This window comes from Mustelus asterias, chromosome 3 (genome assembly GCF_964213995.1).
Source record: "Mustelus asterias chromosome 3, sMusAst1.hap1.1, whole genome shotgun sequence".
NCBI lineage: Eukaryota > Metazoa > Chordata > Chondrichthyes > Carcharhiniformes > Triakidae > Mustelus > Mustelus asterias.
The window spans coordinates 92,436,033-92,462,840 of record NC_135803.1 but is presented as its reverse complement, the minus strand read 5'-3'; the positions used below and the strand labels follow the sequence as shown (position 1 = coordinate 92,462,840).

The window sequence follows — 26,808 nt, the reverse complement described above, 5'->3', positions numbered from 1 at the left end:
AGTGCTGGGGGCAGGGCTGAGCCTGCTCCAATCAGTGCTGGGGGCGTGGCTGAGCCTGCTCCAATCATAAAGAATCATAGAATCCCTACAGAGCAGATCGAGGCCATTTGGCCCATCGAGTCTGCAGCGACCACAATCCCACCTCGGCTCTATCCCCATAACCCCACATGATTACCCTACAAATCCATCTGACACTAAGATCAATGTAGCATGGCCAATCAACCGAACCAGCACATCTTTGGACTGTGGGAGTAAACCGGAGCACCCGGAGGAAACCCACGCAGACATGAGGAGAATGTGCAAACTCCACACAGACAGTGACCCAAGCCGGGAATCGAACCCAGGTCCCTGGAGCTGTGAAGCAGCAGTGCGAACAACTGTGCCACCCAATCAATGCTGAGAAGCGCCTGGGCTTGCTCCAATCAGTGCTGGGGGTGGGGCTAGGCTTGCTCCAATCAGGGCTGGGGGTGGGGCTAGGCTTGCTCCAATCAGTGCTGGGGGCAGGGCTAGGCTTGCTCCAATCAGTGCTGGGGTGCTGTGATGCTGACTCCACAGAGGCCATGTGATCTGCTGAGTATTTGCAGCCTGTTGAGCGATTATGACAGTCTGAGAGGAAGGAAACAAATGAAACTAAAGGCTGATAAGTCTCCTGGACCTGATGGGTGGCATCCTTGGATATTAAAGGAAGTAGCTGCAGAGATAATGGAATGTACTGGTAATCTTCTAAAACCTTTAAATTCTGGACAAGTCCCAGAGGATTGGAAAACTGCCAATGTAACACTTACTCAAAAGGCAAGTGAGACAGTTAACAGCTCGACTCAAAACGTTGGCTCTATTCTCTCCCCACAGATGCTGTCTTCCACAGATGTGGAGATGCCGGCGTTGGACTGGGGTAAACACAGTAAGAAGTTTAACAACACCAGGTTAAAGTCCAACAGGTTTATTTGAAATCACGGGCTTTTGGAGCGCTGATGAAGGAGCAGTGCTCTGAAAACTCGTGATTCCAAATAGACCTGTTGGACCTTAACGTGGTGTTGTGAGATTTCTTACTGTAACTGATTGAAGACAGAAAGTTGGGATAAGAGGGACATTTTCAGGATGGAAACCTATAACTAGTGGAGTGCCACAGGGCATTCTGCGAGGGCCACAATTATGCACAATATATATTAATGATTTGGATGAGGGAAGTGAATGAACAATTGCCAAGTTTGTGGATGACACAAAAATAGGTGGGAAAGCAAGTAGTGAAGATGATACAAAGAATCAACAGAGGGATAGACACAGATTAGGTGAGCAGGAAAAACTTGGCAGATGGAATATAATGTAGGAAAATGTGAAGTTATGCACTCTAGTAGGAAGCTAAACAACCAAACCTACATCTTCAGACTGTGGGTGGAACCCGGAGCACCTGGAGGAAACCCCCTGACACGGGGAGAACGTGCAAACTCAACCCAAGGCCAGAATCAAATCCAGATCTCTAGCACTGTGAGGCAACAGTGCTAACCACTGTGCCGCCATGCCACCCTGGGACAAAGTGCAACACTGGGACAGAGTGATGTGATGAAGTCAACTGCAGTTCAATGGCAGCTTGTTTCTTCAAATGTGAAGTTATGCACTCTAGTAGGAAGAATAAAAGAGCTGAATATTATTGAAATGGAGAAAGACTGCCGAAAACTGCAGCAAAGAGGAATCTGGGGGTCCTCATGCATAAATCACAAAAAGCTAGCTTGCAAGTTCAGCAGGTAACAGGAAAGGCAAATGGAATGTTGGCCTTTATTTCAAAAGGAATGGAGTGTAAAAATCGAGAAGTCTTGCTAAAACTATACAAGGCACTAGTTAGACCACAGCTGGAATACAGTTTTGGTCCCCTTATCTCGGGAAACAAATACTGGCATTGGAGGCAGTCCAGAGAAGGTTCACTAGGTTGAGCTCGGTTATAGAGAGATTTTCTTATGAGGGGAGGCTGAGTAGATTAGGTGTGTACTCACTGAAGCTTAGATGAATAAGAGGCAATCTTATTGAGACATGTCGGATTCTCAGGAGACTTGACAGGATAAATGCTGAGAGATTGTTCCCCCTGGTAGGAGATTCTAAAGTAAGAAGTCTCACAACACCAGGTTAAAGTCCAACAGGTTTATTTGGTAGCAAATACCATAAGCTTTCGGAGCGCTGCCCCTTCGTCAGATGGAGTGGATCTCTGTTCTCCAACAGTGCACAGAGCTGCAGTTTTCTACAAACATGCAAGAAAGCAGACAAGATACCGAAAGGACTGCGGATCACGAACCCACTCAGGTCAACCTTTAACACAGACTACACTGAGAGACTTTGCCGTCGCACCTCTCTCACCCTCCTCAAACACCTCATACACCAACTGTACAGCAAACGCCGCAGCCTGGAAACCAAGATCGAATCCATATTCTCAACTTGCGCTCAGGACGCAGACCAGCTGCGAAACTCTGCCAAGCAGACGAGACAAAGGAACTACACCATCTACATGCAAACCAAGAACAGGAAACTTGAGAAACTCGGCATCACCACCAGCAGCAACCAAGCCTCCCCCGGTACCACAGTAGAAAACAGTACCACTGCAGGAAAGTCCATTGTCAACTTATCGGACTACACACTTCAGCCAGATGAAATCGAAGTTCTGAGCCGAGGGCTCAACTTTTGCCCCACTACCAAAATAGACCCCATCAGTCTCGCAGCGGACACAGAGGAATTCATCAGGCGAATGAGGCTGCGGGAGTTCTTCCACAAACCCCAAGAGGCCAATAGCGAACACAATGAGACAGCTAATGAACCGGAACAGCAGACAGAGAGATTTGCAGTGCAACCGAAGAGGAAAGAGTCGAATTGGACTCCTCCGGAAGGCCGCTGCCCTCGACTTGACATGTATGCCCAAGCCATCAGGAGGTGCGTCAACACCAGATTCATCAGCCGCACTCACAAGACAGCACCGAACATCACCCAAGCACAACGCAACGCCATCCACGCTCTCAAGACCAACCGCAACATTGTCATCAAACCAGCAAAGGAGGGGCCATCGTCATACTGAACAGAACGGATTACTGCAAAGAAGTGTACCGACAACTCAACAACGAGGAACACTACAGACAGTTACCCACAGATCCGACCAAAGAACACACCCGTCAACTCAACACTCTGATCAAAACCTTTGATCCGGACCTTCAGAGCACCCTCCGTGCTCTCATCCTACGTACTCCACGCGTTGGAGATCTCTACTGCCTCCCAAAAATACACAAGGCAAACACACCCGGCCGTCCCATCGTTTCAGGAAATGGAACCCTGTGCGGGAACCTCTCCGGCTATGTCGAGGGCATCTTGAAACCCATTGTACAAAGAACCCCCAGCTTTTGTCGCGACACTACGGACTTCCTACAGAAACTCAACACACATGGAGCAGTTGAACCAGGAGCACTCCTCGTCACAATGGATGTCTCGGCACTCTACACCAGCATCCCCCACGAGGATGGCATTGCTGCAACGGCCTCAGTACTCAATGCCGTCAACTGCCAGTTTCCAGATGCAATTTTACAACTCATCCGCTTCATCCTGGACCACAATATCTTCACCTTCAACAACCAGTTCTTCATCCAGACACACGGAACAGCCATGGGGACAAAATTCGCACCTCAATATGCCAACATCTTCATGCACAGGTTCGAACAAGACTTCTTCACCGCACAGGACCTTCAACCGATGCTATACACTAGACACATCGATGACATTTTCTTCCTTTGGAGTCATGGTGAGCAATCACTGAAACAACTATATGATGACATCGACAAGTTCCATCCCACCATCAGACTCACCATGGACTACTCTCCGGAATCGGTTACATTCTTGGACACACGCATCTCCATTAAGGACGGTCACCTCAGCACCTCACTGTACCGCAAGCCCACAGATAACCTCATGATGCTCCACTTCTCCAGCTTCCACCCTAAACACGTAAAAGAAGCCATCCCCTACGGACAAGCCCTCCGAATACACAGGATCTGCTCGGATGAGGAGAATCGCAACAGACACCTCCAGATGCTGAAAGATGCCCTCATAAGAACAGGATATGGCGCTCGACTCATCGATCAACAGTTCCGACGCGTCACAGCGAAAAACCGCACCGACCTCCTCAGAAGACAAACATGGGACACGGTGGACAGAGTACCCTTCGTCGTCCAGTACTTCCCCGGAGCGGAGAAGCTACGGCATCTCCTCCGGAGCCTTCAACATGTCATTGATGAAGACGAACATCTCGCCAAGGCCATCCCCACACCCCCACTTCTTGCCTTCAAACAACCACGCAACCTCAAACAGACCATTGTCCGCAGCAAACTACCCAGCCTTCAGGAGAACAGTGACCATGACACCACACAACCCTGCCACAGCAACCTCTGCAAGACGTGCCGGATCATCAACACGGATGCCATCATCTCACGTGGGAACACCATCTACCAGGTACACGGTACATACTCTTGCAACTCAGCCAACGTTGTCTACCTGATGCGCTGCAGGTAAGGATGTCCCGAGGCATGGTACATTGGGGAAACCATGCAGACGCTACGACAACGGATGAATGAACACCGCTCGACAATCACCAGGCAAGACTGTTCTCTTCCTGTGGGGGAGCACTTCAGCAGTCACGGGCATTCAGCCTTGGATCTTCAGGTAAGCGTTCTCCAAGGCCGCCTTCACGACAGACGACAGCGCAGAGTCGCTGAGCAGAAACTGATAGCCAAGTTCCGCACACATGAGGACGGCCTAAACTGGGATGTTGGATTTAAGTCACATTATCAGTAACCCCCACAGCTTTCCCCCTGATCTTGCAGAATCTCACTAGCTGTTCTGTCTGGAGACAATACACATCTCTTTAACCTGTGTTTAATGTTCCCTCCACCCACATTATCTGTACCTTTAAGACCTGGATGGCTGTAGAGATTTGCATTCTAATTAGTATTCTGTAACTTGATTTCTGTGTCTCTGTGCACTGTTGGAGAACAGATATCCACTCCATCTGACGAAGGGGCAGCGCTCCGAAAGCTTATGGTATTTGCTACCAAATAAACCTGTTGGACTTTAACCTGGTGTTGTGAGACTTCTTACTGTGCTTCCCCCAGTCCAACGCCGGCATCTCCACATCAGGAGATTCTAAAACCAGAGGGCATAATCTCAGAGTAAGGGGTCACCCATTTAAGACAGATATGAGGAAGAATTTATTTTCTCAGAGGATAGTGAATCCGTGGAATTCTTTACCGCAGAGAGCTGTGGAGGTTGGATCGTTCAGTATGTTCAAGGTTGAGATAGACAGATTTTTAATCAGTAAGGGAATCAAGGATTATAGGGATAAGGAGGGAAAGTGAAGTTGAGGATTATTTCAGATCAGCCATGATCTCATTGAATGGCGGAGTAAACCTGATGGGCTGAATGGCCTACTTCTGCCCCTACATCTTATGGTCTGATACTTCTTCTTAGGCAGTCCCTCGGAGTCCAGGGTGACTCGCTTCCACACTAAAAATGAGTTCTCAGGTAAGTGAGGAGCCCAGTGCATGACTTACAGTCTCTGCCACAGGTGAGGCAGATGCTGATTGAATGAGTGGCCGGGGTGCCTGGGTTGCCATGTGCTCCTTTTGCTGTCGCCTCTTGGCTTCAGTTTGCTCTTGGCAATGAAACTTGAGTGAGTGTTCAGCTTCATCCCGGATGTTTTTCCTCCACTTTGGGTGGTCTTGGGCCAGGGATTCCTCAGTGTCGATGGGAAGCTTTGAGGGTGTCCTTGAAGCATTTTCTCTGCACTCTTGTGGATCGCTTGCCTTGTCAAAGCTCCGAGCAGAGCGCTTGTTTCGGGACTCTGTTTCAGGCATGCGGATGATATGGCTCGTCCAGCGGAACTGGTCAAAGTCACTGATAATGGTTGATTATCAGCCTGTAATTCCTTCCAATCCACTGATCAAAGGTGGTAAAGAGCGGGAGAGCTTTCTGGTCAGTCATACTGCGGAATGGCAAACCACTGCAATACATTACCAATGGAAATCCATGGTCATTAACAACCTCTGGGAGCTTCATACCTCAGCCCTGATTCTACACAGATGATGTGGAGATGCCGGCGTTGGACTGAGGTAAACACAGTAAGAAGTCTCACAACACCAGGTTAAAGTCTACTGCAGTGGACTTTGCTGCAGTGGACTTTAACCTGGTGTTGTGAGACTTCTTACTGTGTCTACACAGATGGAGCAGACAATACATCAGATACACAGATTGGAATTAGAGTTTGCACTTTGAGCACAATTCTGGAAATTGAGCTCAAAATGGAATTGAAATTGTCCCAGTTTAGTTACAGTTCAAGTTTGTGATATTATCCATTTCTATAATGATAAGCCTATCACATTACCAGTAGTCTTTAAAATAATGTATATCCTGCCATATTATTATCTTTCTCCTCTTCTACAGCCCTTCCACTGTCTGCACCTTGCTGAACCAGCGCTTCAGAAGAAGAGAGAAATGAGGTAAGAATGAATCATAGAATCCCAACAGCACAGAAGGGGGCCATTCGGCCCATCGAGCCTGCACTGACTTTCCAAAAGAGCAACTTAACTCAGCCCACCACACCCCCCCCCCACACCCCCGCCCCCCCCCCCCCCCCCCCCCACATTATCCCCATAACACCATGCATTTATCATGGCTAATCCACCTAACCTGAACATCTCCAAACTGTGGGTAAAAACCGGAGAAAACTCACACATACATGGGGAGAACGTGCAAATTCCACCCAAGGCCAGAATCAAACATGGGTCTTTGGCACCGTGAGGTACTAACCAATGTGCCACCGTGTCACCCTGAGACAGAATGCAGCACTGAACAGAGTGATGTGATGAAGACAACTGTAGATCAATGGCAGCTTTGTTCTTCAAACTGCAGGCAAATGCACTGCTTTGAATCCATTCAATTATGATTGGCATTCTAAACCAGTGAGTTCCATTAAAGTTCCCTTTTCCTCACCTGCCTTCGCTGGGCATTGTGCACCAAATCCTCCTGGAACAATATTAACAACAATATTAATATTAACAATGGTGTCCACAGAGAGTTAATAAGACCATAAGATTTTGGAGCAGAATTAGGCCATTCGGCCCATCAAGTCTGCTTTGCCATTCAATCATGGCTGATATAATTTTCATCCCCATTCTCCTGCCTTCTTCCCATAACCCTTGATCCTCTTATTGATCAAGAACCTATATATCTCTGTCTGAAAGACACTCAATGATCTGGCCTCCACAGCCCTCTGTGGCAATGAGTTCCACAGATTCACTACCCTCTGGCTGAAGAAATTCCTCCTCATCTCAGTTATAAAAGAAGCGTCCCTTCACTCTGAGGTTGTGCCCTCAAGTTCTAGTCTCTCCCACTAGTGGAAACATCCTCTCCACATCCACTTTATCTCGGCCTCTCAGTATTCTGTAAGTTTCAATTAGATCGCCCCTCATCCTTCTAAACTCCACCAAGTGTAGACCCAGACTCCTCAACTACTCCTCATATGACAAACCCTTCATTCCTGGAATCATTCTTGTGAACCTCCTCTAAGGCCAGGGGTAATGTAACAGGGGGGGAAAGTGCGAGAAAGATGCTTGGTTGTAAATTGAAGGGGCTTAAAGGGCTGTATTCAGAAAGGGCCTGTGAAGGTGCTCCAAACACTGGCTCCAGCTGGAAGAGTTGGGCACCGGGCCTCAGTCGTCTCTGATTAAAACTTTGCCATTTAATTTCAGATTTAAAGCTGGTCAGTGGGATGGAAGCAATGGTGCTAAGGTGGAAAAGAGGTGGCCGTTCTCTTGGCTTCACTGCTGTCATCAGGCCATCAGATTTATTTCAGCAATGTCGAAGGGTTGAGAAACTTGGCACCAACATAATTGTCACACCCCAACTGCGGTAAATGGCATCCTTTCCTGGGAGCCCAACAGGCTCGGTAGAAAATGAGAGATTGTGCTCTGATGAGGACACAGTCTCAGGATAAAGAGCCGGGCGTTAAGAACTAAGAAGAGAAATTTCTATATCAGAGAGTTCTCTTCTGTGGAACCTCCATTGTTGAATACGTTTAAGGTTGAGATAGACAGATTTTTCATTTTTCAGAGATAGGATGGATATGGGGAACAAGTGAGAGAGTGGAGTTGAAGCCCAGGAATAGTCATAATCGTATTGAATGGGAGAGCAGACTTCATGGGCCATATAGTCCACTCCTGTTTCTTGTTATCCTGAATTTCAGCAAGGACATGTAAGTTCGCATCAGTACAATTCTGGAATGGGCTCCCTGCTCCCTTGCCTGTACCTGAGTAATCTCTGGGGATCCTCTGGTGCTTGATGTGGAGTCTCGAAAAACCACAAGGAACCCTTCAGTAAGGAATCACCACCATTGTACATTCTGTCAAAATCTGGTGGAGAAACCATCGTTTCCCACATGTGCCCCTAGAAATCTCCCACATCATAAATTGTTGCAGGCTTTCAAATCCTGCAGCAACAAGTTTCCTTCTTCTCAGTGACTTATTTCCATGTTACACTGGAGTGGCTGTCCTGGTGGCCATGCGATGTACTAATCAGCTGACAGTACAGTTGTCTCAGGGCTAAACTGTATTTCACGGTGGCTGTGGTTCTGTCCGGCTAGTGTAACTGGGGCTTCAACAGTTCCTAGACTTTCAGTTCCAGATTAGCTGTCAGCTTAGTCTCCCCAATACAAAATTAGAATGTTTTGTTATAGTTTCCCTTGTTGCTGCTGCTCTCTGCCTTTTTCTTCAACTTGCCTTGCCAGGAAGATTATGTCCACAGTATATTCTGATGGATAGAATCTGCATTGTGACTTTGGTAGAAGCCCTTCAGCTATGGGAGAAAGCGACTGACAAACCCAGCACCAGCTCATGGTCTACAGCACTGAAATGCTATCTGCCCTCCTGTATGCACCAGAGACATGGACAACATACAGCAGACAACTTAAACCCCTGGAGAAATTGCACCGGCAATGCTTCCCTGTGGTGGACAGCAGAGATATCCCTCTATAAGTTACCACACTCGGTCTAGTTGCCTTTTTTGAAGATGGTCACAATTATGGCATCTTGGAGATCCCCTGGCTTGCTCTCTTCCTTCCAGATGAGGGAGATAGCAGGAACTGCCGCTGTTCATGGCCTTCTGTAACCTCACAAAGGCTTCTGACTCTATCAACCATGAGGAATTATGGAACAGCGTTCTCCTCAAATTTGGCTGCCCACAGAAATTTGTCACCATCCTCCACTTGCTGCACAATGACATGCAAGTCAAGATCCTTACCAATGGATTTGCAACAGACCCAATACAAATGCAAACTGGGGTCATGCATGGCTTTGGCATCACACCGGCACTCTTTTCCATCTCCCTCACCACAGCATTCCACCCATCTCCATGAAGCTACCCGCCAGATTCGAGTTACTCTACAAGATGAGCAGGAAACTATTCAACCTATGACACCTCTATTTCAGAATCAAGATCACCCAACATCTATCATTAAACTGTAATACGCTGATGATGCTTGCGTCTGCGCAGACTCATAAGCCGTGTTCCAAATGATGGCGTATGAAAGAATGGGCCTCAGGCTAAACATTTGGAAGACAAAGGTTCTCTACCAGCCTGCTCCTGCTGCACAAATTTGCCTCCCAACAATCAAAATTCACGCTGAACCATTGGACAGCATTGATTGTTTTTCATATCTTGGGAGCCTCCTCTCAGTGAGGGCAAAAATGATGACTAAACTCAACATCACCTCCAGTGTGCTGCCAGCATAGCCTTCAGCTTGGGTCACTGCCTGTGTGGAGTTTGCACATTCTCCCTGTGTCTGTGTGGGTTTCTTCCGGGTGCTCCGGTTTCCTCCCACAGTCCAAAGATGTGCAGGTTAGGTGCATTGGCCATGTTAAATTCTCCCTCAGTGTACCTGAACAGGCGCTGGAGTGTGGCGACTAGGGGATTTTCACAGTAACTTCCTTACAGTGTGAATGTAAGCCTACTTGTGACTAATAAATAAACTTTTTTTAAAAAAGGAATGTCTGAGGAATAGATGACAAAGACCTCAAACCCGACAGCAGCTCATGGTCTATAGCACTGAAATGCTATCTGCCCTTCTGTATGCACCAGAGATAACTTAAACCCCTGGAGAAATTGCACTGGCGATGCTTCTGCCAAATCCCGCAACTTCAATGGCAAGACAGATGCTCTAATATCAGTGTCCTTTCTCAGGCCAACATCCCTATTATCGAGGCACTAATTGTGGTTAATCAACTACATTGGGTGGGCCTTATCGTCCGCATGCTTGAAATAAGAATCATAAAACAAGCTCTATACTCCAAGCTTCATCACGGCAAGCAGTTACCAGGAGGGCAAAGGACACAGTGCCAACCATTTGGAACATCTCCGACAGGCCCAGGTGGAGGCCAAACACAAACAGCGGGAGGAGCGTACCAAGATCTCAGCATCCCACCCACCCATCTCTTCAAACAGATCCAGCTGTGGGCTTTTTAATCGCCTCAGGACCCACAGCCTTGGAGCGGAAGAAAGTGATCCTCTGTTCCGAGGGACCACCTCAGAAGAAGAAGCTTGAAGTTCGCTTTAGAGTGAGTTTGAGTGGATGTATGAATCCTATGAATGAAAACCCATTTCTCCCACTCCAATACTTGTGCCATACATTCAACTCTCTGATCTTATTTATACAAGATGTGCTCATAGCTCAGGTAGTAAACCAGGGATTATTTGGCAATTCTGTGACGCTCCCTATGGTATTCTGAAGCATCTGCCACGTGGAGAAAAGCTGGGGGCGATTCTCCCAAAATTGGCGAGAAAACTGTTCTAGATCACAACTGTTTTTTCAGTGCAACTTCAGACCCCAATCTCCCCACCCTGTGCACTGCAGAGGTCACAATCGTGAATATTATTAAAAACCCGGGGGGCTATTCACGCCGGAGTCTAACAGCTCCGGAACTCTGCGCATGCGCAGTGGCCCCGATCAGTCAGTCTCCCCATTTGCAGGTCAGCTCAATCGCTGGCCATCCCGGGACCCTCACAGTGCTGCCCGTCCAGCCCCCCCACAGCCCGATCGCAGCCCCCACGACAATTCCTAGGCCAGCCTCAACCCCACCCCATCCTGGAGCGCCCCAATGTCCAGCCCCTCGCATCCAGCAATGGCGATCCCCCCACCCCCCCTCACCCCGGCAGACTCCCCTCCCCCACTGACCCCCCTCCTGGGGGCAGACCCCCGCCCGACGGGAGGCAGCCTCCCCCCCCAGGCCGCCCCAATCGCTGACCTCCCTCCAGCCCAAACCGATCCCCATGCAGAGTGGCAGCGGGACCCCCCACCCCCACCGATCGTCCCCTGAGCCCGGCCACTGTAGGCCCTGCCCCCTTGGCACAGCCTGATGCCCAATGGCCAGTGCCAAGGTGCCCCTGGACATAGGCACTTTGCCTCTTGGGCAGTGCCAGAGGTACAGGTTGGCACTGCCAGAGTGCCCAGGGGGCACCACTCCCCCGCCATCCGATACCCTGTGGGCCCCGATTGTCCCCCTTCACTCCGGCGGGGTCTCTTGCTAGTTCTACGAACGTGGGGAGCTACTCTAAACCCCGCCGGAGTGAAATACTCCTGGCTGGGTGGGAGATGCTATCGGACCTGGCAAGTTCCATGCTGGGCCCGATAATGACATTTAAAATTATTTTTAAAAGATTCAAATCACATGTCTCTCTTCCCGCCAGTTTCCAGTGCAGTCCTGACTGCAGCTGTTCTCCGGCTCTGGGAGACACACATGCATCAGGAACGAATGCATGAATTCTGCAAAATGGCCGGCATGTGCATCTCCTGACCCGACCCATGAGTCGCAATGGAGAATCGCCCCCGTTAATTCTCTCAGGGGGCTTTAACACAAGAATTAAGAATTAAGTCAGAGCTTGAAGGCAAGCATGCCTTGGTCTTCCTGGCGATGGCATGCTGAATAAAATTGCACAATGGTTACTAGAACTTAGTGTACAACATGGTATTTGTGCTACTAACATCTTCCTCCAGTGCAGATGCAGTATTATCAACATCTTCCTCCAGTGCAAGCGCAGCACAATGTGTCTGAGATCTGGCCATGGGCAGCAACTTGATCTGATGGTCACCGGATGCAATTTGTCCGGCATTCTTCACGCCGTATGGCAAAACCAATCACACACTTGTCGATAGCAGAGTGAAGATCCAACCACTGAAAATATAGAAGTCCACAGACAATGGCATGCCAGTATCAACACTCCACATGCGAGGGATACCAAAAAATGTCCAAAGTTCTCAGAAATCAGTCCTTTCCAACTGAGGACTCACCAGATAATGAGCACTCAACAGTCAATCACCTACAAAGCTGCAGGAACTACATACGGCAAAGAAAGAAAGAGGGACCAGGTTTAGTTCAAGATCCACCTTGCAAAATTGAGTTCTGTGACTGAAGTGATGAGCCAAGCTTACCTGGCTTACAACAGGGTGGTGGTGTAGTGGTATTGTCGCTGGACTAGTAAACCAGAGACCCAGGGTAATGTTCTGGGGACCCAGGCTCAAATCCCACCATGGCAGATGGTGAAATTTGAATTCAATAAAAATATGGAATTAAAAGTCTAGTGGATGCCGGTCGCAATTCCTGCTATAGCCCTCCCGCTGGTATTTCCTGGCCCACTGCGCTGCTCAAGTAGCACAGTGGACCGAGAAAACCGCATCCCTAATCTTAGTAATGGTGGTTATGAAACTATTATCAATAGTTACAAAAAACCCTCTGGTTAACCAATGTTCTTTTGGAAGGAAATCTGCCATCCTTACTTGGCCTGGCCTATGTGTGACTCCAGATCTACAGCAATGCGGCTGACTCTTAAACTGCCCTCTGAAGTAGCTCAGTAAGTTACTCAGTTCAAGGATAATTAGGCTAAAACTAATCTTACCTGTGATGCCCACATCCCATCAAACAATAAAACAATTACATTACCGAAAAATGGCATATTGTTCAATATTTATTTTGGACATAAATGTTTAATTATCATTTTTACACAAATGAAACTTTAATTTAAATCATTTTGGCATTGCATGATGTCACTTGTGACAGATTTGATAACGAGATTTAGGACGAAGTTTCACAGATGCTCTAAAACGCTACTTAAAATGCAACATGATAAAAAATTCAACACTCCCAGGGATATGACATTTATTATTACAATGCATTGACTATGTGGATATAAATGAAGAGAGATACAAGTTAAACTATAAAGGACATATGTCAGCAATTTCAAATAATGCAGAAGTATCTATTCGAGGTAGCACAGCTCAATAAACTGTCAAAAGAGACATCCAAGATATCAGCTATTTAAAATCTCCAAACTAATGCACAAAACAGAGCTGATTGACAAAACACAACTTAATCAAATGGCATCACATACATAACTTTATTGATTCATTACTACCTCCCAAAAGTCTCCCAAAGATAATTGTACCATTGATTAGCAAATCTTCACAAAGATAAATGAATAAATACACTCAATCGAATGTTAAAGCCTGTCGTGCATAACAAGGTTTGAACATTAAACTGCTTTTCAGCTCGACACTGTAAATTGTTTAAAGCTGATTATTCTGACAGCCATGGGAGAGTAAGGTTTCATCGAGAAGAGGATTGGGTCATGGGAACAACATATTCATATCATTGTAGGTGCTGAATTCCACATCTCCCCGGAGAGCCTTGGCTCTCATCCCAGTGCCTAGAGGGCCATGACTTTTTTTATCCAGTCCACATACATTGCAGTTCGGACAAAGATCCCAGGGTGATTTGGTCGACCACATCCACGACCAGGAATGATGACTCCCTCCAGCACCCAGCACTCGTGGGTAAAGCAAGCGAGGGGACCGCCATAATCGCGCTGAAAGGCACAAGACTCTGCTTTAGGTTTCATTGGAACACAAGTGTAGTCACAGCTTCTGCACCCAGAACCCCACCCAGTTACAGGAAAGGTTTCCAAAACATGAATCTCTCATCTCAATCCACACCTGGAGAGGATCTTTCTTGAATCAAAACCCTGATTTAATTAAAATCATGTGTCTCGCATTCAGTTAGCGTGTCTCCACCCATTCTGTAAACTTGTTCCTCACTCTCCACACAGTTAGCGTGTCTCCACCCATTCTGTAAACTTGTTCCTCACTCTCCACACGGTTACCATGTCTCCACCCACTCTGTAAACTTGTTCCTCACTCTCCACACGGTTACCATGTCTCCACCCACTATGTAGGCCTGTTCCTCACTCTCCACACAGTTAGCGTGTCTCCACCCATTCTGTAGGTCGTTGCCTCTTACTGGCTCTGGTGGCAGTAGAGATATATTTTGGAGAAGGCTTCTGACCAAATGTGAACAATTAAGGAGCAGATCAGCCAGCGTAATGTAATCAACATCCAGCTATAGGCGAGCTAAAGAGCTGCTCGTGATTTATAACATCCCACACAGAGAAAACTGGGACAGACGAGAAGGAACAAAATGTTTTTGGTGATGCTTCTGTTGATAAACCATGTATGTGGATGACTTACAACTGCAAATGATAGTGTGTGCTTTTTGTTCTACGAAAAGAGGATGTTTGGAAAAATGTCTTTGTGCACTGTGGCTTGTCATAGTCACGTGATCGTTGGATGTCACCTTTTGTTAATAAAGGTTTCAAGGCTACTTACCATGTGGAACAGATACCATCCTGACTGAGCATCACACATTGTCCGTTCAGTGACACTGACACCAAGAACTCCGTGTTCAGTGAAAGTTAAACACAGAACAAAGCTCCCCATGGACTGTCTTTTAAACTATTTGGAGGCCATGTGTAAAATCTAATGTGGATTAGATGGGGAACAGAGTGCAACCTGGAAAAATGACCAAACTCAAATACTGATACCAGGACTCTGGGTGTTGTTGACTTGAGTTCTTGCCAGTGCGCTGGCTAGAATCCCCCTTCATCTGATGTTACTGATCACTGCAATTTGGTCCTGTCCTTGTTTCTTACCTCACATGCTCCGGCTCCCCTCACCAGAGTGCTCGCACAGATCTCAGTCTCTGCCAGACGGCCTCTGTAATACCGATTGCACTTCTTGTTACTCATCACTGGCATTGCCAGGATGTTCAAAACAGTTTCATCGCCTGTACCTATACATGCAGAGGAAAAAGTGAGGGCGAGGATATGAAAAAAGAGCTAGCACAGTGACTTGGTCCAACAGGTTCTGAGAAGATAAGCCAATGGGAACATTCAGCAAGGCTCTGTTACAGAATCTGGATCATCACACTTTCCCATATATAATACAAAGCCTCACCTCATAATTACACACCAGTATTCACCTTCTCACCTCCCAATACTACAGATCCACACATTGGAAATACCGTCTAATCGTATATATCTAGCATGCTTGGTGCCCCGAGAGAACATTGCCTAGGTGTTGAGGATGCAGCATTGTGCCATTTGTAATCAATCTAACTTACAATCTGCTCCTTGTAGACTGAAGAATTAAATGATTGGGTAGAATTTCAGTCTGTGGGCACCAATTACCAGCAATGGAACTCACGCTCCCAAACCAGATAGGAGCAGGGTAACTCTTTTCCATTCCCCGGCATTGCTGGTTTGAATTGGTTCAGACCCTAAGATAGGTCCGTGTGAGATGCAACCAACACCAGAGCAATTTGAACTCTTACCAGAGTGCTAGAAGCTGTCCTTACCTTGTGTCTCTCCCCAACCTGCTATCTCACAGTTGGTGCCTTCAGGAACGATGTATCTCTGAGGGGGTAGACAGATCAAAGCAACCCGAGCATTCAATGTGGCAGGCCTGTATGGATGGAAATATTAAGAGAATCCGAGATCAGTGCACGGCATCTAGTGTTGACTGGGTGATACTGCAGTACTGAGGAAGCGGAGTTAACATCTTTCAGATGGGATGTCTCCCCCCTCAGTTGAACGTAAAATATTGAATGGGACTATTCAAGGCAGAGAAGGAGAGTTTTCCCCACTTTCATGGCCAATATTTAGCCTCAACCAAAACACTGACACAAATTATCTGGTCATTATGACATTGCTGTTTGGGGGAAACTTACTCTGTGTAAATTGACTGCTGACTTTTCTACATTATAACAGCGACTACATTTCAAAAAATACTTCATTGGTTGTAAAATTATATAAAGAACCCTGAGATTGCGAAAGTCCATATATTAATGCAAGTCCATTTCTGGCCTCCAGATTCTGAAATCTACTTCATTGTGCTTCCAGATACCACATCTTCACTTTGCAATACTTCAATCCTCTCTTAGTGCTTTCAATGTGTTGGTCAGCTGTGCCCCCAGAGACAGGCTCCCTTTGAAACAACCAGACTCCCTCACCAGTGCTCCAGGACTTGAACACCCCTAGAAACTATACCTGCCACTTCTGGTACAAAGTCCCATCAATTCTCTCCCAGTATCACCCAACCCTGCTACACTCTGTCCCTCGTACTAATAATTCTGGCTACCGTCTGACACTGAGGTATGCTGCTCTCTCTGGGACATCCTCAACATAGATAGTGGAGTGATTTACTCCTGGAAATTTTGAGAAGGATTTCAGTTTTCTCCAGTAGATCTAAACCAAGCCTGACTATTTGAGTTATTGGGTTCCTTGTGTTTGAATACATGTCATATCAATCCCAGAATTCTTTATTTTGGCTCTAAGCTAAATTATTTAAAATAATAATTTCTCAGAGAAAGACAGAAAAGTGTCTCCAAGGCTTAAGCATCTTTATCCTAAAAAATTAAAATTGCGTAAGTGATGATCTTCTGAGCATTTGTTGATAGAAATTTTTATGGAGTGAGTACAATTTGACAACACACTCCCGAGGTATGAATGTTTAAAAGGCAGCATCGAACTGGCAATGTGGAACGATGTAGGAGTACCCAGAACTGCCGGAAAAATGGCACCGACAGCTTTGATGAAGCAGTTAACGGGCAGGAACCTGTGAGGGTGGCGTGGGGGGAACAGCCTGATGAGTGATGTGGGGTTTGTCTGACAATGTTTGGTGGGGCATTGCTTGATGAGTGATGGGAGGGGATGGTTCCTCATTGGTGAGGAGAAGGGGGGCCTGATTGATTAAAGTTGGAGAAAGGACAGGTGGGACTGACCTGATAAGTGAGAGGAGTTACCCGATAATACCAATGGTGCCTGAAATTGTTTAGCCCAGTCTTATATAGTCCATCCCCCACCTCAGTCTTGCCAGACCCTACCCATCACCGACTAGTACAGTGTCACCCTTCTTCCCTGTGTTATTGTCTTGTCAATTACATTGCTACGGTTTGTTAATGTTATGTCATAGGAACATAGGACTTTGGAACTGGAATAGGCTATTTAGCACTTCAAGCCTGCTGCACCATTCATTAAGATCATGGCTGATTTTGTTGTGTCTCAACTCTACTTTCCATCTGCCCCCCTCCCCACTTATAATTTCTCACTCCTTTCAATTACATTGCTACGGTTTGTTAATGTCAATCACATTGTTAATGTTAGGAGAAACAGTTGAGTATTAATTGTCCTTCAGCACATATAAATAGGGGATGGCTGGGACACTGGGTTGAGTGGGAAGAGAACTGTGAAACTGAACAAGTCAGTAAACACTTTCTGTAAGGAAAATCCTGTGTCTTGGTTTCAACTTCACCAACCAGTTTGGATCCTGCTAACACTGTGGTCCCTCCTTGACCTCAGGACTCCCATCCCCAGAACCCCACCACCATGTTAGTACTCACAAACACACAGATTGTCTTTGCAACGCTCCAGAATCCTCTCTTCCCCATGCTCTCAAGTCATATGACCTTTCTCTCACTGATCCCAGATAATCGGACAAACTCCTGGCGATAGACTAGCAACCTATTCTAGGAATTACTAGCTATGGAAACAGACGAAAGTCTGCCTTAGTGCACCACAAGGTGCGGGAAGAGAATTGGAATTGGAATCAGACAAGCGACCGTGAAACAGTCAGATTGTTGTTAAAATACAGTTGGTTTAATAATGTCCTTTAGGGAAGAAAACCTGTGTTTCTAAGGCCTACATGTGATTTCAGTGTCACATTTCTGCTCACCTCTCACCTGACAAACAGCACAGTCAGAAGTAACTACAACTTCACCAGATGTCCTGTGGCGATTTATGATGGCGGCGGCTCACCACCACATTCTCGGGACAGGCAATAAATGTCAGTCAGCCTTGCCAGCAATACCCATCCCTGGGATAACTAAGTTAAATTAAAAAATCTAAACTCCAAAAGACAGGTAGAGAACTGCCAATGAGAACTGCTATCTTCTCAGCGTAGGTACCTCTCTAACTCCAACATGATGAGGTTGGAATTCTTTGGTCCACACACTGCCTTTCGGATAGGGATTGCTTGCTTATCTGGATCATGTGGCAGGGGATTTTTCAACACAGTTCCCATCCAGGCTTCGTAGCCCCGGAACTCAGAATAACTAAAAGACAAAAGAACAAATTGCGATATTTTCACATTTTATGATTGATACAAGGGCGTGTTATCAAGGGGTTGTCCAATATAGGTTCATCAGAGGGGAATATTCTCCTTCGTCCCCTCTAATCTGAAATTGTTTCTATAACGCAGTTCTATCCTCTTGGACACAATTGTGTCCTTATTAACTCACTCAGTCCTGTTGGCCAGAAGCAGAGAAATGATTCACACTCCTGGAGAATTCAGAGAGCAGACACCCTGCAGATGTTTGAGCTCAGTGTGTTCAGCTTTGTGAGGGAAATGGTACATGGTTAAGCTTTCAGAGCTTTGACGTAGCACCAACCAGCATCATCACTTTCTCAGAGGGTGCGAACAATGGGAATCCCCGCCGATAGCGACGGGACTGGAGGATCTGGTCCTCCAGCCAATAGCAGGCCATTTCCACAGCCACAAAACACGCTGCGTGGGAGCGAAGGGCTGGAAAATCCTGCCCAATGTCCCATCAGATGCTCAGACCTGACCCAATGGTGTGTCTCTTTCCCACATCACTATGACCTTTGCAGCACTCTCTGCAGCACAAAGTCCATCCAAGTGGGACAATCATTCATTCTGCTCCAAGCCAGAAAGTGGGCCTCAATTCCCTCAAAGTCATTTCATTCAGGAGCTGATTAGAGAGTGGAGATTTTCACTCATTAACCTGCACTGGATTCAAAAACCCAACCCTGGTCCTGTAAATCATGAAGTGAAATCAGGCATTGTGAAGAAGAATATGCAAAAGCAATAGTTATCACCTCCCATTTAAGGTGTTGAGTAAAGTTATAACAAACTCAAGAGTGAAGTCAAAACTTGTTCTACTGATGGGAGGGTCGGTAATCAGAGGACATAAATTTGAGATAATTGGCATAAGAATCCAGGGGGAAATAAGCTTTTTTTAAACAGTGGGTTGTTATGATTAGGAATCAGCATGAAAGGGAAGTGGAAGCAGATTCAAGGAACTTCCAAAAGACAAGTAGATATTAGTACTGGAAGAGGAAAAATGGGAGGGAAGAAGCAGGGGACTTTGATGAGCTGAATTGTTCTTGCAGAGGGCCAACACAGACACATGGGCTGAATGGCCTCCCATGCAACAACCATTCCCCAATTCCAGGATTCAGTTGAAAGGGATAATATTGTTTAGTTGGAGGGAGAAAGCAGTGGAATGGGAATAATTGAATAACTCTTTCAAAGAGCAAGTACAACAGGATGTGCCAAAGGCCTTCTTCAGTGCTGTGGTATTCTATTATTCTATGGCAGAAACAGAAATTAACTTCTGAAGGCAGCAAATAGGCCGATATTCTCCCTGACGTTTCTCTTCCTTTACAAATATTATTTTTATTCAGGGACCATAATTCTTCAGGAGTCTCACTGGCCTCCCCAAGCAGGACAGTGGAAACCTATGAGAAATGGCAGGATTCCTGGTTGGGTCAGGAGCCCGGGTCCCAGCGTTTAACTCACCATTTACCAGGGAATCTCTACCCTGTGGGGTATAGTGAAGGAGAGGTGGAATTGGAGAAGAATATTGAGGGACTCTCTACACCAAACTCCACAGCATACACAGCTATGGACCAAGAGCTGGAAAATGGGATTCAAATAAGTAGGTGCTTGATGGCTGGTGCAGGCATGAAGGGCAGCCCTCCCATTGGAGGGTATCATGGCACAGTGAGAGTCCTCCCACTGGATTTTATATCTGACAGGAAAGGGGCTGAGTTTCTGATCTATGTCTGGTTGGGATGGCTGAACCACAAAGCAATATTTCTTTCTCAATTTTTCCTATCTCCTGCAACATTGGTACTTTGACCATCTGAAATATCCCTAACTCCGGCCGAGAGGAGGGATCAGCCTGAGATCTAGCCAGGGGTCTTCCACACCAGTATCCATCAATCTTCTACTCTGTACCACACCGCATGGGGCATTTACGAAGTGAGCTTTACAGCGTGTTCCCTATTTCCCACCCTACACCAAAGACCACAGTGCAATCTGAGAATATACTCCTGCACAGCGAGGAGTCAATGCCAGAAACGGTCAGACCATTACCAGGAGGCAAAGCACTGCTTTGTGCTGATGATCCAATTCCTGCTCACAAGGGACCCGCCACAAAAATGTTTCCCTTCCCTGAAAAGAAAATAAAATAAATTTAAACATGTTGAAAGAAATCAACAGAATTGGTGAGAGAGCACTGGAAAGAAATTTTCCACATGAATCCCCAAACATTGACAGCTCTGTTTGGACAGATTCCTGGGTGTTTTATGACAGGACCCCCACCCCCACACACCCGCCATTGGCTGCTCAACACAACCACCCTCACAGAGTCCCCGCCTTCCTCCACCAATCGGAAAGTGAACTGCCCCTCTTTGATACTTGATTGGGTGATTCTTGACAGTCAGTTCTCCCAAAAGTAAAATGCTGCAGAAGCTTGGAAATCTAAAGGCAAAACAGAAAATGCTGGAAATACTCAACAGGTCTGGCAGTGTTTGAGGAGAGAGAAACAGAGATAACACTTCAGAGCTGTCAGCTTTCATCTGAAGGGGAATGTATGAACGATAAACAGGTTTAATGCAAATGGAGAGGCAGGGAAAGGTGGGGCAGAGCAAAAGCACAGGTCTGTGATAGGGTGGACGGCAGGAGAGATTAAATGATAAAATAGATGATGGTACAAGGCAAAAAGAGATGGGTTCTTTTCTTTGTTCTTTCGTGTGCTGTGGGCATCACTGACAAGAGCAGCATTTGTTGCCCATCCCTAATTGCCCATGAACTGAGTGGCTTGCTAGGCCATTTCAGAGGGCAGTTAAGAGTCAACCACATTGCTGTGAGTCTGGAGTCACATGTAGGCCAGACCAAGTGAGGATGGCAGATTTCCTTCCCCAAAGGACATTAGTGAACCAGATGGGTTCACCTGAAGAAAATGTAAAAAGCACCCCCCACCCGCCCCCCCCCCCCCAAACAAAAAAGGAACAATAAAATGGGGTTAGGGGTTATAATGTAAAACTGTTGAACTCAATGCCTGTAAAAATCTCCTGGAAAAATGAGGAGCTGGTCCGTGAGCTTCATTGAAACATTGCAGCAGGCCAAGGACAGAGGTGTCAGCGTTGGTGTGAGACAGGCAATGATCTGGAAACTCAGAATCACACTTGCAAATTAAACAACGGTGTTCTGTAAAAGGGTCACCCAATTTACGTTTGGTTTCTCAGGTGTTCAGGAGACTGCATCAGCAGCAGGAAATACAAGATACTAAATTGAAAGAAGCAGAAGTGAATCATCTGAAGTATCTGGAGTCTCGCAGGGCGAGAAGGGAGGACATAAATTGGCAGGTGTTGCATCTCCTAAACTTGCATGGCAGGGTAGCATGAGAAGGTGAAGGCGTTTTGGGATGTCTGAGGAATGGATCAGAGTGTCTTGGAGGGAATGGTCTCTTGGGAATGCTGAAAAGGGAGGGGAGGATATGTTTGGCAGTGGCACCACGTGGGAAGTGGTGGAAAGGAAAGAGGATAATGCATCATTACAAGCTGGGGTTGAAGGTGAGGACAAGGAAACCCTATCATTCTGGGAGCAAGAGGAAGAGGTGAGAGCAGTAACATGGAAACTGGAACAGAAACAGTCGAGGGCCCTGTCTGACGGTAGGAAACCTGGGGAAATCCTCAGCTGAGAAATAAGGAAAGTGCTGATATGGAATCTTGCATCTTTGGAACAGGTGCAGTGGAGATGGAGCAACTGGGAGAATGGAATATAGACCTTATGGGAATCGGGAAGTGAGGAGGTTTTGTCAAGGTAGCTGTGGAAGTCACTGGATTTATCGTAGATATCGATCAACATATCCCAGAAATGGAGAGAGAAAAGTTGAGAAAGAGAGGGGAAATGTTGGAGATGGACACTGTAAAGACAAGGGAAATGTGGAAAATGAAAGCATAGCTGATGAAATTAAGCCCTCTCTCCTCATCTTCAATACAAAATTAAAGTATTCAAAAAAAAGACACTAGTTTTAATGTCACAATGATTTTCATAAGTGTTGTAAGCGCTAGGAGCAGGAGTAGGCAATTCAGCCCTCGAGCCTGCTCTGCCATTTAATACGATCATGGCTGATCTCATCTCAGCCTCAACTCCACGTTCCTGCCCATTCACCATAGCCCTTCAAACCCTTACTAATTTAAAATTTGTCCACCTCTGCCTTAAATTTTTCTCCCAGCTTGTTTGTATTAGAGAGATTGACCTTTAATTCCTGCATTAAATCATTGATTTGGCCTGTCCTTATCTTCAGATTCCATTGAGGTTTTGTGAGCCCTGATTGTGGAGGATAGACCAGAACACTTAGGAGCTCATTCTAACACTAGCCCATCTGAGTCAAACATTGGTGAGATGGTGAACTGCTTTTAAAATTGATCATCTGCCTGGAGTTAGAGAATCCAACCCCTTTTCAATTCATGCAGAGTGGTGTCATCGTGTGACGGAGCATGTTGAGGCTGCACTCTATAGCCCTGAAATCTGACCCTCCGGCCTGACTCTGGTCACTTTACCTGTTGCGAAGGCTCACGGTCCAGGGGGAGTTACCAGGTCGACCTCCTATCATCCGACTCTTACTAATCATAGGTCGGTCTTCCCGCCTACCACAGGAGTCAAATTCGACTGACTCTGAAAAGGGAGCAAAAACCAGCATTAACCACATGGTGCAGACATGGCCCAAGGAGTGAACTTACCCAGGGGATGCACCCACTGACACACAAACCGTGAAAACACCAAAAATAATTAGAAGCCCAAGGAAGTTCACCCCATATTCTCCATAGAGGAAAAATACTGATATTAAAGGTACAATCATTGTGGTGCAGGACTGTATCCTGATATTAAAGGTACAGTCAATGTAGTGCAAGACTGATAATAAAGGTATAGTAACTGTGGTGTAGAACTACATTCTGATACTAAAGTACAGTCATTGTGGTGCAGGACTACACTCTGATATTAAAGGTACAGTCATCGTGGTGTGGGGGTGCGCTGCCATTCAAGTAGGGAGAGCTAAAAGGAATATAGTGGTAGTAGGAGATGGAATAGTAAGGGAGGTTGACATTGTTCTCTGTAACACAGAACAAGAATCCAGACACCCTGTTATCTGCCTGGTGCAAGGGTCTGGGACATTTGCTCAGGGCTGCAGAGGAAATTGCAGTGGGAGGAGGAGGATCCTGTTGTCGTGGTCTATGTAGGTACCAACAACATAGACAAAATGAGGAAGAAGGTTCTGCATAGTCAGTGTGTGGAGCTAAGCACCTAATTAAGAATCTCTGGATTATTACCTGAGCCACGTGCAAATTGGCATAGGACAAATAAGATTAGGGAAATGAATACGTGGATCAAAGACCAAATGTGGGGGAAATGGGTCCCAGTTTGTGGGGCACTGGCACCAGTACTGGGGAACGTGGAGGCTATACCACTGAATGATCTACATCTGAACCATGCTGCGGCTGGTGGTCCAATGAACCACATAACGAGGGAAGTAGAGTTTTGAACAAAATAGTGGGGCAAAAGATCAAATTTGGGAAGATGTGGTAAATCAAAGAGTAGAGACAAGGCAAGAGACCAAGGTACCAATATGGGAAATGATCGTGACAGGAAGAGACAGAGACTACAAAAAGACAAGGCCAGACATTACACATATAAAATAACAAAATTAAAGACTGTATCTAAATACATGTAACATTGGAAATCAAAACAGATGAATGGATAGCATAAATATAAATAAATAACTATGACCTGATGAGCATTACAGAGACATGGCTGCAGGATGACAAAGAGGGTGGGATTTTCCCGCCGCTTTACGCCAGTTTTACAGCAGAAAATGCTGTAAAATCGGACATAAAGCAGCTAGCGCGAATGGTGTCGGTTTTCGTGACCAGAAGGATTTTATGGCAGCTGAATTTCTGGTGCGGTCAGCCTCTCGCCGGAAATGGGTGAGAGGTTGGTTAATTTATTTAAATTTATTGAAATGTGCATTTTAATGTGTTTAGCGAGCCCAGCGCTCGCTTGCCTTTATGGCCTTGCTGGGAGAGGTTCTTGCCAGTGAGGAATTTACCTGTTCCCCATGAATAGGGAACAGTCGTGTTGGCCTCACCGGTGGAACCGGAGACCATTGAGCCCCCCCCGGGGTGGCCGAGGGCTAGGCAGGGGTGCCCCTTGGGCAGTGCCAGACTGGCACCTTGGCAATGCCAGTCTGACACCTATGCAATGCCCACTGGGCAGCGCCAGGGGTGGGGCCAATTGGGGGTGGGGCCTATGGGTGGGTGGGACCAAGGAGGCAGTGCCAGGGAACAGGGCCAATGGGGTTGGGGCCTGTGGGGGAGCAGGGCCCGCTGCCTCTCTGCATGCGATCGGTGGGGGAGGGAGGGGGTCCGCGATCAGTGGGGGAGGGAGGGGAGTCCGCAACTGGTGGGGGAGGGAGGGGGTCTGTGATCGGTCTGGGCAGCGGGGTGGTCCACGATTGGTCTGGGCGGCGGGAGGGGAGGGGGGCCATGGGGAGTCGTGGGGCTGCATCTCGGGCCGCAGGCCACCACTATTGCTGGGGGTGGGGGAGCTACTTGAGGCTGCCTGCAGTAGCAGGGGCCTGACAGCTCTGTCTTTGTCTGTCAGACCCCTGCTACTGTTCACACGTATGTGTAACATCAGAGGCCTGTACATGCGCAATACCTCCCTCTACAGGCTGTCTGGTGAGTTAAATCCCGCCACAGCCTCCCTGGCCTAAAACAGACTAGACCAAAATTTTGCAGAGTGCGTAAGATTGGGCCTTAAAACTCGCCCAAAAAACGGGTCTGGAACTCTCCCACTTTCATGCCCGCCCGACACTTAGAAAAAAATCTCATTAAATTCCGCCCAGATTATTACCTGAATATTGAAGGGTGTCTAACATTTAGGAAGGACAGGAAATGAGGAAAAGGTGGAGGCATGGCTCTGCTAATTAATCATGGTATTGGCGCATTAGGAAGGGGTGACCGAAGTTCAGGAACCCAGGATTAGAAGTGATTTGAGTTGACATGATAAATGACAAAGGCAAGAAGTCACTTGTGGGATTGGTGTACATGCCCCCTAATTGTAACTACACAGTAAGACAAAAGAAGAGCTAATTGGAGCATGTCGGAAAGATCAAGTGATAATCATGGGGGATTTTAATCTAAATGTAGACTGGAAAAATCAGATGGGCAAAGGTAGTGTGGGCGAGGGAGGGAGGATCTCAGCAAAATTTCAGTCACCAGGGAAGCGGTACTGAGCAAAATGTTGGATCTGTGGGCTGAGAAATCCCCAGATCCTAATGGACTTCATCCTAGGGTCTTAAGAGTAGTGGCTGGTGAGATAGTTGATACGTTGATTTTAATATTCCAAAATTCTCTAAATTGAGGGAGATTCTATTAGCTTGGAAAATAGCGACAATTCAAAAGGAAGGGGGATAGAAATCAGAAAACTAGAGGCCAGTTAGCTTAACTTCTCTCACAGGGAAAATGTTAGAAACTATTAAGATGTTATATAGCTTGGATACGTTAGTCAGGCAGAGTCAAATGGATTTGCAAAAGGGAAATCATGTTTAACCAATTTGTTGGAGTTCTTTGAAGGAGTCACACATGCTGTGAATAAAGGGGAACTGATGGATGTACTGTAATTAGATTTCCAGAACGCATTTCATAAAGTACCACATCAAAGATTATTGTGGAAAATATAACTCATGGTGCAGAGGGTAACATATTGACATGGATAGAAGATTGGCTAGTTAGCAGGAAACAGAGAGTAGGTATAAATGGGTCTTTTTCTAGTTGTCAGGATGTGACAAGTGGTGTGCCATAGGGATCAGTGCTGGGACCTCAACACTTTACAATTTACTTATGTGACTTGGATGAGGGGATGAAGTTATTTTTACTAAATTTGCTGATGACACAAAGATAGATAGGAAAATAAGTATGAAGAGGATATAAGAAGGCTACAAGGGGACATAGATAGGTTAGGTGAGTAGGCAAAGATCTGGCAAATGCAGCACAATGTGGGAAACTGTGAAATTGTCAATTTTGGGAGGAAAAATCTTTAAAAAGCATGTTATCTAAATGGTGAGAGATTGCAGAACTTTGAGAGTCAAAGGGATTTGGCTGTCCTTGTGCTTAAATCACAAAAGGTTAATATACATGTACAGCAAGTAATTAGGAAAGCTAATAGAATGTTATTGTTTATTGTGAGGGGAATTGAATACAAAAGTATGGAGGTTATGCTTTATCAGTTGTACAGAGCACATCTGGAGTACTGTGTACAGTATT

At 46.4% G+C, this 26,808-nt stretch overlaps 2 protein-coding genes across 3 annotated transcripts in view; one reads left to right on the top strand and one right to left on the bottom strand.

Annotated features, from left to right (window-relative positions):
* abhd14b (abhydrolase domain containing 14B) overlaps window positions 1-26,808 on the top strand; it is a 598,368-nt gene that overhangs the window by 444,742 nt on the left and 126,818 nt on the right. The gene's annotated exons all lie outside the window — the stretch shown is intronic.
* Window positions 13,050-26,808, bottom strand: part of mst1 (macrophage stimulating 1) — an 83,069-nt gene continuing 69,310 nt past the window's right edge. Inside the window, exons 13-18 of one of the 2 annotated variants that reach the window (XM_078209336.1) lie at window positions 23,047-23,161; window positions 20,573-20,650; window positions 18,360-18,506; window positions 15,753-15,859; window positions 15,049-15,188; window positions 13,050-13,929 (exon numbers count right to left, since the gene is read on the bottom strand). In XM_078209336.1, the coding sequence (XP_078065462.1) occupies window positions 13,771-13,929; window positions 15,049-15,188; window positions 15,753-15,859; window positions 18,360-18,506; window positions 20,573-20,650; window positions 23,047-23,161 (746 nt within the window). In that variant the 3' untranslated portion in view covers window positions 13,050-13,770. The remainder of the gene's footprint in view (window positions 13,930-15,048; window positions 15,189-15,752; window positions 15,860-18,359; window positions 18,507-20,572; window positions 20,651-23,046; window positions 23,162-26,808) is intronic. The other variant, XM_078209337.1, reaches the window with a different exon arrangement.